At 36.0% G+C, this 14,976-nt stretch overlaps 2 protein-coding genes across 6 annotated transcripts; one reads left to right on the top strand and one right to left on the bottom strand.

Moving 5' to 3' along the window:
* Positions 1-4,952: 4,952 nt before the first annotated feature.
* LOC145046366 (glutamate receptor 2.7-like) lies at positions 4,953-10,644 on the bottom strand. 5 transcript variants are annotated; one of them, XM_078994647.1, is made up of 8 exons: positions 8,484-9,285; positions 7,229-8,391; positions 6,847-7,153; positions 6,373-6,770; positions 6,089-6,278; positions 5,898-5,992; positions 5,654-5,807; positions 4,955-5,518 (listed from the first exon to the last, which is right to left on the bottom strand). In XM_078994647.1, exons 1-6 carry the CDS (start codon positions 8,752-8,754, stop codon positions 5,898-5,900), a joined length of 2,424 nt encoding a protein of 807 aa, XP_078850773.1. In that variant the 5' UTR covers positions 8,755-9,285; the 3' UTR covers positions 4,955-5,518; positions 5,654-5,807. The 5 variants fall into 5 exon arrangements, with proteins under 5 accessions (XP_078850772.1, XP_078850773.1, XP_078850769.1 ...); XM_078994648.1 differs by adding an exon at positions 10,556-10,644 and having other exon boundaries at positions 4,956-5,518; positions 5,898-6,278; positions 8,484-8,603; XM_078994646.1 differs by having other exon boundaries at positions 4,953-5,518; positions 5,894-6,278; positions 8,484-9,286.
* On the top strand, positions 10,529-11,635 carry LOC145046386 (uncharacterized). The gene has a single exon (XM_078994675.1). It carries the CDS (start codon positions 10,529-10,531, stop codon positions 11,633-11,635), a length of 1,107 nt encoding a protein of 368 aa, XP_078850801.1.
* The last annotated feature ends 3,341 nt before the right edge of the window (positions 11,636-14,976 follow it).

Genomic DNA, 14,976 nt, shown 5'->3' with positions numbered 1-14,976 from the left:
GCCCACCAAGCAGCCCAAAGGATAACCCTAGACACCTTATCATGGAAGAATTCTAAGGCCTTATCCCCTTTAATTCGTCCACCCTATCCTATAGGGCATCCATTGCCCTACTTTGCAACTATCACATAATTACAGTTCAACCCCTCTAGTTTAGTTAACTTCTTTTAATCACAAAATTAATTCTTAATTAATTTTTTGACCAATGTTAACTAAATAAATATGATTTCTCCTTTAATATATTATTCATATAATATATTAATAAACCATAATAACCTCTTTCTCTATTATTTCTCCAATTAATTTGCTTTGGTGAAGGCAACCCAAAAGGACCATGCACAACCGGGTCAAGTACTTATCAAATATGGTTACGAGCTTAGACACTAATCCAAAAATTTTACCATCACAGGATTAGCAATCCACGTTGGGAATACTGCTTCTCTCAAGATTCATGCCCTTGTTAGCTTGGCCACCTTTGCATTGATCGTCCGGTTTCGGTCCCCTCCGTGGACTCTCTTCTTTTGTTTCGCCTCCTTCGTGCCCGGTTTGATCATTAGCTTGTGTCCTATGACCTTTCTGTCCACACCAACCATGTCCATGGGGGTCCATGCGAACATATGCTTATACTGTCTCAGCAGGCGTACCTTTCCCCTATTTCGCTCTGGAAGGTTACAGCCAACGCTTATTGACTGGTTCGGGTATTCCTCATTGATCACCTCTTTCTCTTTCATCGTTTCGACCCTTACCCTCTTGGTCTCCTGTGTTATTTCTATTGGCTGCATGACTTTGAAGTATTGCAACTCTTTTGGAGGGGAGGTGAGGATTGTGGTCGGTCCTTCGGTAGTGCTGAACTTTACGATCATGTGCATTGTTGACGGGATCGCCCCAAGTTTGAGCAGGGTCGTCCTTCCTAGTATGATGTTGTGTTATGTAGAGTGGCGGATGAACACAAACTCGATCAAAGTTGTTTTTTCTTCGTTGTTTGTCGTGATTGTTCAGTGTGAGAGGCAAGTAGATTGTGCCCAGGGGCCATATGTTGTGCCCTGTGAAACCTACTAGTCTTCCAGTGGTGGGTCTGAGGTTTTCTTTCCATCTATCGGGGAGGAGGAAGAAATAATGCTCATAGATTATATACGTCGAGCTACATGTGTCGATGTATACCCTGTGAATAGTTACATTCTTTATGGATGCTTGGATTATTAGTAGGTTATCACCCTTACACCCTTTAGGCCGTGGATTTGTTGCTGAGAACGTGAGTCCATGGGTTGGCGTTATGATGCCTATTAGGTCGTCTTGTTCATCTTGCCTTTCCCTCTTGACACGCACCATGAGTATTTCCTTAGGTTGGGTGTGTTCCCTTGACGCGTCCTTGGCATTCTCAACGTCAAACTTTGCTCGGAGGCTTCATGCTATTTCCACGAGGTTTCCCTTTAGTTGTTTTTCTTCCATTTCTTTCTTCATAACCAAGCAATTATTGGTGTCATGGGTTTTTCTCTTGTGATATTCACAGTACCGTCCTTTTATTGTCTTCGGCGATTGCGGTTTGTCCGCGACTACGTAAACGTCTGGTCGCCGGCCTCGCCTGTCGTCTCTATTGAATGGTCCAAAGCGTCCTTGCGAGCGCTTCCCTCGCCAGAAGTGCCTGTTGTCGCCCAGCGTTAGTGTTTGGGTTGGAATGTAGCTCTTTGCGGGAGCCTCCATGGCGTTTCGGTATGCGTGCTTCTTTGCCACCCCCTCTTCTTGCCTCAAGTACCGTTCTACTTTCTCCTTTAACTCTGCTCGTGTTTACAGTTTCTTTCCCATGAGCTTTTTAGACAAAGGGCCTGGCAAGAGTCCCCATGTGAAGGCCCCAACTATCAGATCTTCATCATGCCCTAGAACGTCTAGTGTGGCATTTGTGAACCTTGTGAAATATTCCCTCACCATCTCTCCTTCCTTCTACTTTCAGGCGATGATCGAGTGAGAGTCGCCCTTATATTTTCACAGTTGCGTGGCATTTGTGAGAAACAAATACTTTAGTTGGCCAAAGTTGTATATGTTGCCTGGTCGGAGTGTCTTGAACCACGTGCATGCATTGCCATCAAGGGTTGTTGGGAAGTAGGTGCACCAAAATCACTCATCTAGTTTGAGGGAGGTCATTGTCCATTTGTAGATGTCGATGTGGCTGTCTGGATTTGTTGTTCCGTTGTAGGTTTTTAGATTGGGGAGTTTAGTTGTGTTTGGGATCATGTAGTCTAGTAGTTCTTTGGCAAATGGTGATGTGACACTTCGTGAACACCATAGGAATGTTGTTTTGCTCAAAAAGTCATCACATACAAGCCTGGTCCCTAAGGTCTTTCGACACACTTCGTTTATTTTTTGTGGTTTTCCACCGTTTCTACCTTTGAGTATGTTATTTGGTTTATTAGCATAAAAATTGTCTAGAGGACCTTTTTGTCTTGGTTTTTTAGGTGGGGGCTTGCTACTTCTTTTTCCTATGTCATCATCATCTTCATCGCAGTCATCAAGTTCCAATACATTCGAAGGTTCGGTAGTTTTTGAATTTTTTTCCACTTCTTCTTGGATCATGTAGTTTTTTACTTCTTCCCACACATGCTTCAGACACTAAGAATTTTTTACAATTTTTGAAACCACCGACTAAATGTTGTTTTATTTGATATACTCCTCCAGAAGTTGCCTTTGCACAAAATTTTCAAATAAATTTATGCATATTTGTTGGGTCAGGTGTACTATATCCCTTTCCTGGATCCATTGCATCGTTAATGCCAACAGTATCATTGTTGGTGTCCATAGTATTAGTGGAATGGGAATAAGGGAAGAAAAGAAATGACTTCAGAAGAATGGCAACATAAGAAAATAGAGAACGAGGGAAGAAAATTGCATGGATAAATAAATGAGGGAAGAACATACATGGAGTTGTTGTGATTGCCTAGAACTCTTGGAACACCTGAAAGAAATGTAGAGTCGGCATTGATGCATGTGAAAGGTGAACCGATAGACAACAAGTAAATATTATTATTAGGTGCATAAATTGCACCTTTTCATAAGCTAATTTCATGCTTATTTATAGCATTGCATTGCATTTTTAGTGTAATATTCATTCATTTTGCATTTAAGGACATTATCGAGGATCTATCGATATTTCAACATTTTTTGTGGATGTTTCAGGGTGATTTGAAGATTGGAGCATGCTTAGGATGGTGAAAGGAAGCTCTCGATGAAATTTTGGAACTTTCAGAGCTAAATTGAAGAAATGAAGAAAATCAGGAATTGACTTTTATGAACTGCATTACACCGCGCGTTTTGGCAAGGAATACGTTACGCGGCTGCACTTTGGAAGTATTTCAGCACATCATAGTCATTACACGGTCGTGTAATGCCAAAGCATACGTTACACGGGCCGTGTAACGTGATCTTATCAAAATTTGAATTCTTAACTTCCGATTTATCATGTTCTTCTGGCATATTCAACGATAACTTTGACAAGAGACTTCAAGGGGACGATTTTGGTGTATCATATCATCATCTAGCATCATGGAAACACTTTATTTTACATTTTGTAAGTTAATTTGAAGATCAAACTAGTTGAATTTGTAGTTTAACTTAGACATGTACGGATGATTTCTTTATCATTTCTGATTCTGGATTCCTAAGTGTTTGTTGTTAAGTTGTAATTTGTACTTGACTTTATGTTTATAATCTAGTAATCTTTGATTTGGACTTAATTACATGTTTGATTGGTTCTCTTTTCCTTGATCAATGAATTAGGGTTCTTATCAATCTAGTTAATCAAATTGTGAAATTCGTATATGTTTTATGATTTGATGTTAGTAACATGCACTTGATTGGTTGTAATTAGATCAAAATCAGTGTAATTAAAGATTAAATGTTTATATCCCAAGCTTATGAGGAATGTTGAACATTGTTGGTAATTGTTACAAGAACTTAATGTCATTTAATGATTTGATCCAAGAGCTTGTTTGAATTGAATCAATTAAATGAAGTTTTATTTGAAGAACATGTTTTGAATAAAATGCTTTTGTCAACTTGGGTATTAGAGTTTGTTAATAGTCATATTAGATCCTACAACATAATGCATGTATAGGAATCCGAATCGGAAATGTATTTCTTTTATTGATTTTTAGTATTAATCTTGTTTATTTATGAGAATTAATTCGAGTTCAAACATAATCCCCATTTTACTATTGTTTGTATGATGTGTGAGAATATGGCTAATAAGAAGTCACGTATTTCTGCGGAACGACCCTGCTTACTCTATACTATCTCCAGTGTATGAAGTAGCAGTGAATTGAGTTTTCTTGTTATTATTTTATCCCATTATTTGTTGGTTTGACAACCAAATACAGTTAAAAAGCACTAAAATAATTAATATGTATATGGTAGAATTGAGCCCAACATGTACATAAATCCCTAAAGGCGAGGCCTTGGTGCCTAAAAAATTCGATGATTCAAAAAAAAAAGTCGATGCCTCCTATACACGACATCGCCTTGGAGGTTGGTGGCGTTTGTCTTGTTGCCTAGCGCCTTAGGCACACTTTTTAAAACACATGTTGATGCCCTTCCTTGATCAGAACATATTATGTGTGAATCAGTTCAAGTCTTCAACAACTCATCTTCTTCAAGAGATCTTAACTCCGCTCCCAAGTTCACTAAAGGAAAGAAAAGAAAAGAAAAGAAAGGGATCTTTCTTTCCTTTCTCTCCATTTCCTCCCCATTTGGTAAGACAATATATAAGTAAGATTAGTATAAATCTTCATTTCCTTTCTCTCTTCTCCCTACTCGGGAGCAATGATTTTTTTTTATCAATTTTCCCGCTTCCTTTCCTTTCTCTCCATAAATGAAACTCTTGAGCAATGTATTAAGTGTAAGAAAAGTATTGTGTAAAGATCCATGATAATTTTTTTTTTTTGAAACAGCAAATCTAATCTATTCTACCTAAGTTACACCTTAATTCCACATTCGTACTCGATAATTAGGAAATGATGACCGCATAACCACCAACCCTTCATTAATTACTTACATTATTGTACCATTTTACCCTTCAAAGCATTCATCTCACTAAATCTCATAATCTTGAGTTTGACCCCAATGCCAATGCTGGTCAAAGTCACTAATAGCAGCTAACTTTAATTTCTTCTCATTATCAACCCTTAAAGCTTATCTTACTGTTTCTTAATATAACTTGCCACATTTATAACCAATTAACCTATATAAACACAACAAAACCAAATCACAGATGTTGCATATACTAACTGTTACAAATGTAAAATTTACAAAAATTGATTATATAGATACAAAATGAGAAAAAGCTAACAAAATGTCCAACCAGCCCAAATCCATCAAAAACATATCCTAGATAAAGCCAAATTGAGGACCCGTCGTACCAAAATATTTGCAACCTCTGCAAACTAAAGCTCCAAGATCCGGATCCAATGACATCTAAAGTCCGATCCAAATCTAATCCATAAATCCCCAGAAAGCCCAATCCATCTGCATACCTCTAATAGAGTTATAAGAGGATCACATTATGCAAGTCCAAATTATCTTTCAAGTAAATTAGAAAATTTTAATTATAGGGTACTGATCTATTTTCATAATATCCTTAATTATAAAAAGGTTGGTAGATGTAGCTGACCTCATGCGATCCATTTGTCACATGACAGCATGGTGAGAATTGTTCTTGTTGATGTCCATCATATGCATGAATGGCATTCCCAGCATGGTGATGCTATTTGAACATAATGATTGTTCTTCTTTTTTCCAGTTTTTCCACACCAATGTCCAAATACCTATACATTCAATATCAATAATAAAAACACAACAAAAATGGATACTCTGGTTTTTAATATTTGAGACAACTTAAAAATTGGTGCACCTACTCAAGTCATTTCCAAGTTGAGATTTTTAGGACTTTCTACATCGCTAACTTTCCTTGAGATTCGTTTCCTTGGATTCACAAAGTATTTCTTAACATCTGAAAAAATTGAAATTATACTTTTCTGTTCGATCCGACAATAATCCCTCAAGTTAATAACAACATAAATTATAAGAGCAATAGTCGAAGTCCCACTTGTCAAAACAAGAAGCGACCAAAAGCTACCAAGACCCAAACTTTCATACTCATCATGATCCGAATCCATCTCTACACATTTCTCAGAACCAATCATTCTTCTCTCTATCTCTTGTAGAGTCCCACTTTCAGACACATTCAACAACGCTTTAGTAAAATCAGCCACCATTGGAGAACCTTTCGGAAGCACCTGCAACCAAATCATATAACATAAATACAACTCGGTATCCCCAAATTCAACAGATATTCAAATGATAGATTAAGAAAAGTTTATATAGTCTTACAAATGCAAATCCTCCATCCCCGAATGTAGGTCCAGCAGTGATAAAGCTCTTGCAATACTTAGCGAGAAACAGTTTAGTAAAAGGAGCTTCAAGAAAAACCGCTGATATTTCTCTGTTTTTAAGGGCACGTGCGTATCCTTCTGGAGAAGTGAAAGCCCTAATGTTTCGATTCTTGAAACCAAGAACATCCACCAAATAACTGGCAACGTGGGCCCCTTGGCCATACCCCACAACTGCATTACCATTTTTTAGGGTTTCAAAATCTGCAACTTTAGGTATCAGCCGTTTCACAGTGAGCATGCTGGTGAGACTAGCGGTGTAACACTGCCCGATGATTATTGCCGCTAACAGCCACGCCACTGTTGTCATTCTGGTCAAATTACTATGAACTTCATCACCTGAATGAAGATGATGATAACAGATTATCATTTGTTTGTTTCAATTTTGAAATGTGTAAAATGTTTAAAAAGTTACCATTAGTGAAGAACATTCTAGTGAAGGCTAAAGAGAGAAGAATTCCAGTGCGATTCAAAGCGGATCCTCCAATTTCAGGGGTGTTTTTGTGCTCAATCAGCCATATCACAAAGGCGTTATATATATTGATTAAAATTGTTAACGCCCACATGCTTAATGTAAAGGGCTTCACAAATAACCATTGTCCATGATACGATGTGACAGGTACTATCATCACTAGCCCTGTTTCTGTATACGGATGCGTGAACTCAGCATACTTATATCGCCTCGATACTACCGATACATCACCAACTATCACATCGAATTTCTACATGAATAAAGTTAAAGTCTCAAATGAAGAATTTAATAACAATAAGAAGAACAATGTCAATATATGATTTACCTTCAAATAAACTTGCTCCACTAGAGAATCGTATGTCCCATTAAAGGGATGAAACTCATATGGCAAGTAATAAGGCAAAAGTTTGATGGTTTCTTTGAAAAGCTCAATCGAGTAGCCTTTGTAAGTGAGATTATGATTTTTATGATCATATTTCACTTCTACAAACTTTTTAAACATGGCCATTGTTGGGACACCTACTCGTAATGGATTGGCATTTGTAGGAATAGCCCATCCGATTGGAGTATGCAAGGGTTTCCCAGGCCAAAAAATGTAGCCTAAACTTTTTAAACAAGTGTCGTAAGTGGTTTTTTCATTAATAAACTCAGAAAAACCGAGTCCTTCTGACCAAAACCCTAGTTCTCTATAGTATTTTCCTATAACATTTATGATTGGAAATATATGTGATGCAATTGGTTTTTGATCAACGAATTGTAAAGAGGCCACAATCAATGTAGCATCATACGCTTGAACTGCAAAAACCCCAGGGATGTTGTTTTCTTCTTCTTCAGGTTGTTCGAGTTTAAACTTTTTCTGAAACTTCGTGGTAAATTCATCAAACTGTGAGAAGAAACTCCCGATTCCCAAAACGCCTTCCATCGTGGAAAAAGTTGAGGAATTTAGAGTGTGGAGAAGATCTGTGATTAAACTTGTTGTGATCCACACATAACCCTTTTCCATCATCCCCATGTTCTTTGCATTTTGAAAAAGGCGAACGCCTGTTTCCAAAGAGGAATGAAGAAGAAACACTCTGCATTGTTCTTTACTGATTCTTTCGAGTTCTTTTGGCAATGAAAAGGAAGAGGATAAAGGTGAGAGCTTTACAATGCTGCTTATTTCTACAGTACTAGATTCTTTAATGGCTTCCATGAGATGTGGAATGATTTGAGTGGATGCTGAATTAGTATCTTCGTATATGAAAGTAAAACGACTCCATCCGTAAGATTCAAGAATAGCAACAAAAGCTTTTGTTTGAGAAAACTGAGAGGGTGAAGCTTGAAATAGGAAGGGGGCCCACTGATCTAGGGCCCATTGAGGAACTGAATCAAAGAGAGAGAAAGTTGGAACTTGCGCTTCACTACATACCTCTGCAACTGAAACCACTTCTTTTAAAGTGTGTAGCCCTAAAATCGCCTCCACTTTATGTGTCTCAATGAGATAGGTTGCTGCATTTCAACCAAGTTCATGAAACATATTAGTTTTACCAAAAAGAAAAGAAACATATTGAACAAAAAGAAATGGCATTAGATGAGTTTACCTTCATGGATTGCTTGAACAATATTTCCTTTTGAATTTGTGGTGTAAAGAGTCAAGTTTTGATTCGTTTTTGCTCTGAAATCATCTATGGCAATTTCCATGGCAACTCTAGCCTCTTTGCCTACTCGAGATGACATATCCACAATTGCACCAATAACAAATGGATCACTAGAGTTACTTCGTATAGATTTGGCATCGATTTTAACAATAAAAGGTATCTTAAACAAACAAATGGTGAAGATAACAATAATAGACATAAGCTTGTTTTTCATTATAGGAAAAGAAAGAGTATGCCTACAGAGTAAAACACAATCCCAGTATCTCACCCAATTTTCTATTGGTACTCATTCACCATATATATAGGAAAAGGTGTGATCTAATTTAACTGATTGACTATTATTCAGTTATTATTGAAAGTATATGAGTATTATATTATAAGAAAAGTCAACAAAGACTATACAAAAGATTTCAAGGTTTTAGCCATGACATAAGAAATATCTCTTCAGTGTGTTGAAGTCGATTAACTACATTTTCATTCGCAAATTGCAAAGGAGTATAGAAAGTCGTGGAAATGTTCAACGTTTTATGTCCAAATCATACGAGTAAGAAAATAATATCTATGCTTCTGGATGATAAGTCCCAGTCATTTGGATAGTTTAGGGAAATTTTCATGTAATTACAATTGTATTAATAAGTAAGATGTCAACCAATAATAGAATAAAAAAAATCAAACTATAAGACTTATCTGGTATGATGGAGATACTGTTTTGATTTTTATTTTTTTAGTATGCGTAGCAACTTCATTGCACCTTCCTCGAATTACTCTTATATAATCTAATGGAAAGCAAGTTTTTGTATTTAGAAAATGAAGGTTATAGTTGTTTAAAGCTACGTACAAAAATAACTGAATGATTTAGTTGACTTTATGATTAAATAAACATATTATTTTATGAGCTGAAAAAAAAAAGCAAGCTATATAATAAAATTTTAATTGGATGAAAATATTATACTAATAATAATAATAATAATAATAATAATGCTACGTAGGGTATACTCGTCGTGTTGACTCTTTCCACCATGTTTACGAATTTCTGTTCACTGAATTGCAAGAAAACGGAATCTAATTAACAAACTAATGAAATGTTTAGATTAATTAAATATAATTATCGACATAAAATAAATATTTGTGAAGTCTTTAACTTAACCACAATAACTCAATTATTGTTTCATGCTAATTTATAATTATAAATAATTAGATCAAACAACTTAGAAAAGTTGGTGATTTAGTGTCACAAGGCAACCGAGTGTAAATATTTGAATTTATATGAGTATCAAAAAAGACTCAAATTACAAGTTAGATGTGCTGACTGTAGATTTTCATAAAGTGAATTTGATCCACAAATGGTGGGGACGAAGGGGTGAGACGCTTATTTTCCAGAGAAACATTTATTAACTGCCGAAAACTGCTATTTCGTTAATTTTATAGCGTCCAACTTTCATTTCTTTTTACAACATTGTACTTTGATATTGGTCGCTAGCATCCCTTAATTTTTTTAAAATTTTAGAGGGCGTTTAAAGTTTGTACATATAGTCAAACAATCAAATTATAATTCTTTACGGGTAATAATGTAAGAGAATATGGATGATTTAGTCAGAGCCACGTACATGTTGACTTCTGAAAATGACACAAGTTGACATAAGATGCATTGTAAACTAAGAATAACCAAAATTTCATTGCATTTTAAAGTTTAAAACATTGGTAGCTCTTCGGATCAAGACATTTGCATTCATATTTACTATAACAACATTCACAAAATGAGAATAAAAGTATGATATAATTTTTGTGAGTATGATTTACAGCATTATGTCATGCAATCAATGTAAGTGTTGTTGATGGCTTGTCTTCATTGAAAGCTACAAGAATTTTTTTTCTTGGGAAACTTTTTTAAAAAATTATTTTATACTGAAATCACCATATGATTTGGGGAATAGGAAACAACTTTTGAGATATATTCGAGTCTATGTAATGAATAAGGAAGAATATCAATGAAGATGCATAAATTTTCAAGTTACCTCAACACTTTGGTTGCTTTCTCAATGCTGCGGTTTCTTCTAAAAGCATCACTCGCCACTGGAACAGAGACCAAAGTTACTCTCATATTCGAAAGCTCACATTTAGCCTCAACATCATCAGTCATCTCTCATCTCTCTCAGGCATTTCGACAAACAGGTTCTGAGCTAAACCATATCTTACCACTCACATCTGGTTCGTGCTTGTTAGAAGAAGAGCTTGAGGTGCTCAAGCGACAACAAGTTAAAGTCTTTGTAATTCATACGTCTCTGGAACTTAAGGTTCGCCTGTTTAAGGCAGCCAAGAAGATGGAAACGACAGGAGACTGGTGTCTGTGGATTTCAACGAATGGAATCACAGATCCTTTTCATTCCATTAATTCGACCATGATTTCTTCGCTGAAGGGTATGGATGGAATTAAAACCTACTTAACGAAAAACACACCGAATTTCCTCGATTTCAAAAAAAGATTCTGTCAAAAGTTACGTTCCAATTACCCAGAAGAAGAGCATGACGAACCTGGAATTTTTCCCGTGCGAGGATATAATAATGTCATGAAATTGCTTGAAAAAAGGTCACCTGAAAACTTCGATCTCAAAATACCACTTCAGCAGAATGATCAATGTTTTCAGAGACCGTTGAATCTGGCATATGATTATTACGATGAACTGTCCAGAATACACGAGTACGTGGATTTCACGCAACTGTACATTGAATCAGTTTTGGAGATGATTGTCCCCAATACCATTCAATCCAAATTATCAAACCGACTATGGCTGTTTATAAAGCCTTTCAGTGCTAAAATGTGGTTGTCAATAGCAGCAGCCACCCTTTGGAATGGCTTCACCATTTGGTTGATCGAGAGACCTGATAAAATGCGGTGGTTAGTAGCAGCAATCACCAGCCTTTACAACGACCTCATCATCTGGTTGATGAAACCCGATTGTGACTATCTTTATATTCAAGTGATCCGACGCACCCTGAAACGACCATCAAAACGAAAGAACGAGCGATATCGGGAGAATTTTGGCCGCAATGACAGAAGAAGAAAATCTTGTAACAGTCAAAGGTTTCCACCGTAGGGCTGGACATGGTGCAGAGTAGGACTACTCCGGTCAGCCGCCTAGAAAACGGCCGTTTTCATCCTTCCTGGTTTTCGATTTTTTGTTATATAATTTTAGATTTTAATTAAAAAAAAAAAAAAAAAGCTTGTAATCAAATAAAAAACTTTGTTTGTGTACCATTTTGAAGTTTTTATTTTTAGAAAAAAAAAAAAAAAAAAAAAAAAAAACCTATAATCTAAATTGTACTTTAAGAAATTTTGTAGAGCTCTTCGTAACTTTAGTTATATTGTTTTATAAATTTCAAAAGCTTATAATTACTTTCGTGGAAAAATTCTACTCTTTCACACAAAATATAGACCTTCTAGTTTTTAGAGCAGCTACCAACTACAAACTTTCACTTTCAGTTTCTCGAACAAATTTTACCAAAAATACCCTTTAACAACCATTTGTTGTTATTTACATGACTAATGGTGCTTGGTCCATTAGCATTGAAGTGACTGAATTGGCCAAGGTGTTGATTCTAGCCATGCAGAGCAACACTAAGTTGTATAGGATATGGTTTGATGAGTGTGACAACATCGGCTAAGCATAGCACCAATCGAGTAGAAAAGCATGTCATGAATAATCCATAGCAAGCTTTATTATCCATTGTCATTTATGGTCCCTTCATTGTCCCTATAAACAGAGTCATCATTCCACCACCATGTGGGGTTGAAGGGGTTTAATCTCCAAAATTTGGAGCTCTCTTTCTCCCCACACATACACCTTCTCTACATCAAGATGGTTTTTTCTATTCAATATGTCTCATCTGTTTATTCCATAGTGTTCTATTGGAGGCCGGTTGTAACATTGTCTTTTTGTTGGTGATGTGAACTTGGATTTCCGGTTATCGGGTATTAGTTAAAGGAACCTTAGGAAGAGCTTTGTCTAAGGCGTTATTTTTCTATTCGAAAACGAGAACTATTCTTAAACTACGAATTTGGATTAGATTGATCATCTTTCCGGTTAATCCTTTTGAGCAATAGATTTTAGTGGATTATCTTGTAGACATCATTCAATGTTAATTTCATTTTTATTTGTTTTATTAATCCTTTAAATAATTTTTCAACCCTAATTTATTATTTACTAAGGATATGATCCATATTTGGCTAATGTGTAAAGGAATGTCGTTAACACACCACAAAGTTATTTAGGTAGGTAATGCACTTTGTTAGTTTTAATCTCTATGAAACTATTACATTTTTTTAGATTTATTAATACTATTAATGGCATGTTAATCTCGGATTTGCGCATCCTCTATTTGTGCTTGGGATACCAAGATCTCACAAATAAGATGGTGAACCAACCATGCAAAATTATGTGACCCCTTGAGTATGTTGTATGTGACATCTACATTTTTACGGTCAGAAAAGACCGATTTTGTTTATGCTTTATAAAAATCAGAGTATCTCTTTTAATAAAAATGTTGCGGAATTTGTTCCCAATAAAACATGATAAATACATTATCAAAGCATTTCCGAAGAAAAATATTTTTATTCATTTTAAAACATTTGGGATGTAATCGTCAATACATAAACATAACCATAAACAAAACTTAAATTTATTATCACTAGTGATTTATATATTCTTAATCCCTCAGTGTAATGTGATTTCATATCAACACATGTGATATAAATAAACTGAGCGGGTCAGGTTGGGAAACCTGGTGAGTACATAGGGTTTTCATGTAACGTCCGTGGATCCGGGCTAGTCAATTTAAAGATAATAGGGATCGAAAATGACTTTTCGACAAAAGATTATTTAGAATAAATATCTTAACCGAGTTGTATAACATGTCTCAAGGGTTCCGTACATATAAAGAGCGCCGAAATCCGAGTTATAACGAAGAAGTTATGACCCATTGAAGTTTCGTGACGGAACCGGCACGACACCGGGGAGACGTAAATAGTGAATTTATGATAGAGCGACTTTTAGCCTTAGTGATCTAAATGAAAGTCATAAAATATGTTAAACTGAGAGCGTCCATAAAAAGAACGCCTAAATTTGACTTCGTATGAGGAAGTTATGATTTTTCTAAGATTTTGCTTAGCAGTGCATGACCCGAAACTCGAATTTTAGTTCAAGCGGTTTTTGGCTTACGCGACCTAAATGAGAGTTGAAGATCCCATTAATAGGAACTCAACGTTAAAAAGACAGACGAAAACGGAGTCTGTATGAAGGAGTTACGATTAAAAGTATAATGATTAAAAGTATAAAATCTCACTCTTAGTTACTTTAGGAAAAATATGAAAAGTATGTTAATCCATGAAAAACGCACATCATGCTTTATATGTTGTTAGTGGAGCGTGAGTGGTTAACTGATACACTAATAGGGATTATAAAGAGATTGTAACATCCTAAAAATCATAGAAATTCAAAATTTTAAAAAACAACGCATTAAGCATAAAGTGTTTACAAAAAGATTGTTGTTTCAAAAGTATAATCATAATCAGAGTATCTCAAGATCCAATGTCATAAAAACACGAAGATATGCACAATCACGCCTTCGTTTTCCCATGATCATCTGAAGTGCCTGAAACAATAAATTGAAATCGTAAGCCAAAGCTTAGTGAGTTTCCCCAAAGTACCACCACACAACATAACAAACAACACCATACAAATATGAGCCTTCTTTCTGACTGGACAGCTTCCTAGGGCCTACAACCTATTTGGAGTGCTATACGGGCCTTCGACATGACTGGATCGCCTTTTACGGCCTACAGCCTATCCAGACCGCCCCAAGTGTCTTGTCCTTCGGCACAAAGCATGACCGCCTCAACTCAACCACAATATGTTGACATATGTAACAAATAAACATAAACACAGATCCAATAAATACAGATAATCATACAGATCTACCAATCAGTCATATACTAGCATAGCATTATCCTATAACTAGGATTTTAATGCATGGAAATGAAGATGTTCCTTGTTGACTTTTGAAATTGAAATAATTGTGTTTTATCCCTTTTAAGCAGTATGTAGGGCATGCAAAAAGTTAGGCTTGGCGTACGCTTAGCGTACTAGTGGATGTTGGTTGCGGATCCTTAGCGTATTAGTAGGCGTACCTCTGGAGTACGCTTAGCGTACGAGTAAGAAGTGGAAAACCCTAATTTTTGTGTTGTGCCCTATATAAGCTTTATTTTAGAATCTTTTGATCATTTCCTAGCCAGCCTCCATATCCTAAAAACCCTAAATCGTTCGATAGTCCATGTTTGGTGATCTTGAGCTCTTGTGAGGTTTTTGTGTTGGGTTTTGTGGACCTAGAAGAAGAAAAGAAGCTTGTAGACTTGTTCATTGAAGGAAGGTTTGAGGTCTAG

This window comes from Lactuca saligna, chromosome 5, assembly GCF_052625555.1.
Source record: "Lactuca saligna cultivar CGN05327 chromosome 5, ASM5262555v1, whole genome shotgun sequence".
NCBI classification, from domain to species: domain Eukaryota; kingdom Viridiplantae; phylum Streptophyta; class Magnoliopsida; order Asterales; family Asteraceae; genus Lactuca; species Lactuca saligna.
Note: the sequence above shows the minus strand (reverse complement) of the source record. Positions and strands in the feature narration are given on the sequence as shown.

Coding starts and splice junctions, on each gene's coding strand:
- LOC145046366 (XM_078994646.1), bottom strand. CDS start 8,754: ATGAAAAACAAGCTTATGTCTATTATTGTTATCTTCACCATTTGTTTG. Junction 7,154..7,228: donor TGGAGCAAGTTTATTTGAAG/GTAAATCATATA, acceptor TTATTCATGTAG/AAATTCGATGTGATAGTTGG. Junction 6,279..6,372: donor GGGATGGAGGATTTGCATTT/GTAAGACTATAT, acceptor ATTTGGTTGCAG/GTGCTTCCGAAAGGTTCTCC.
- LOC145046386 (XM_078994675.1), top strand. CDS start 10,529: ATGAAGATGCATAAATTTTCAAGTTACCTCAACACTTTGGTTGCTTTC.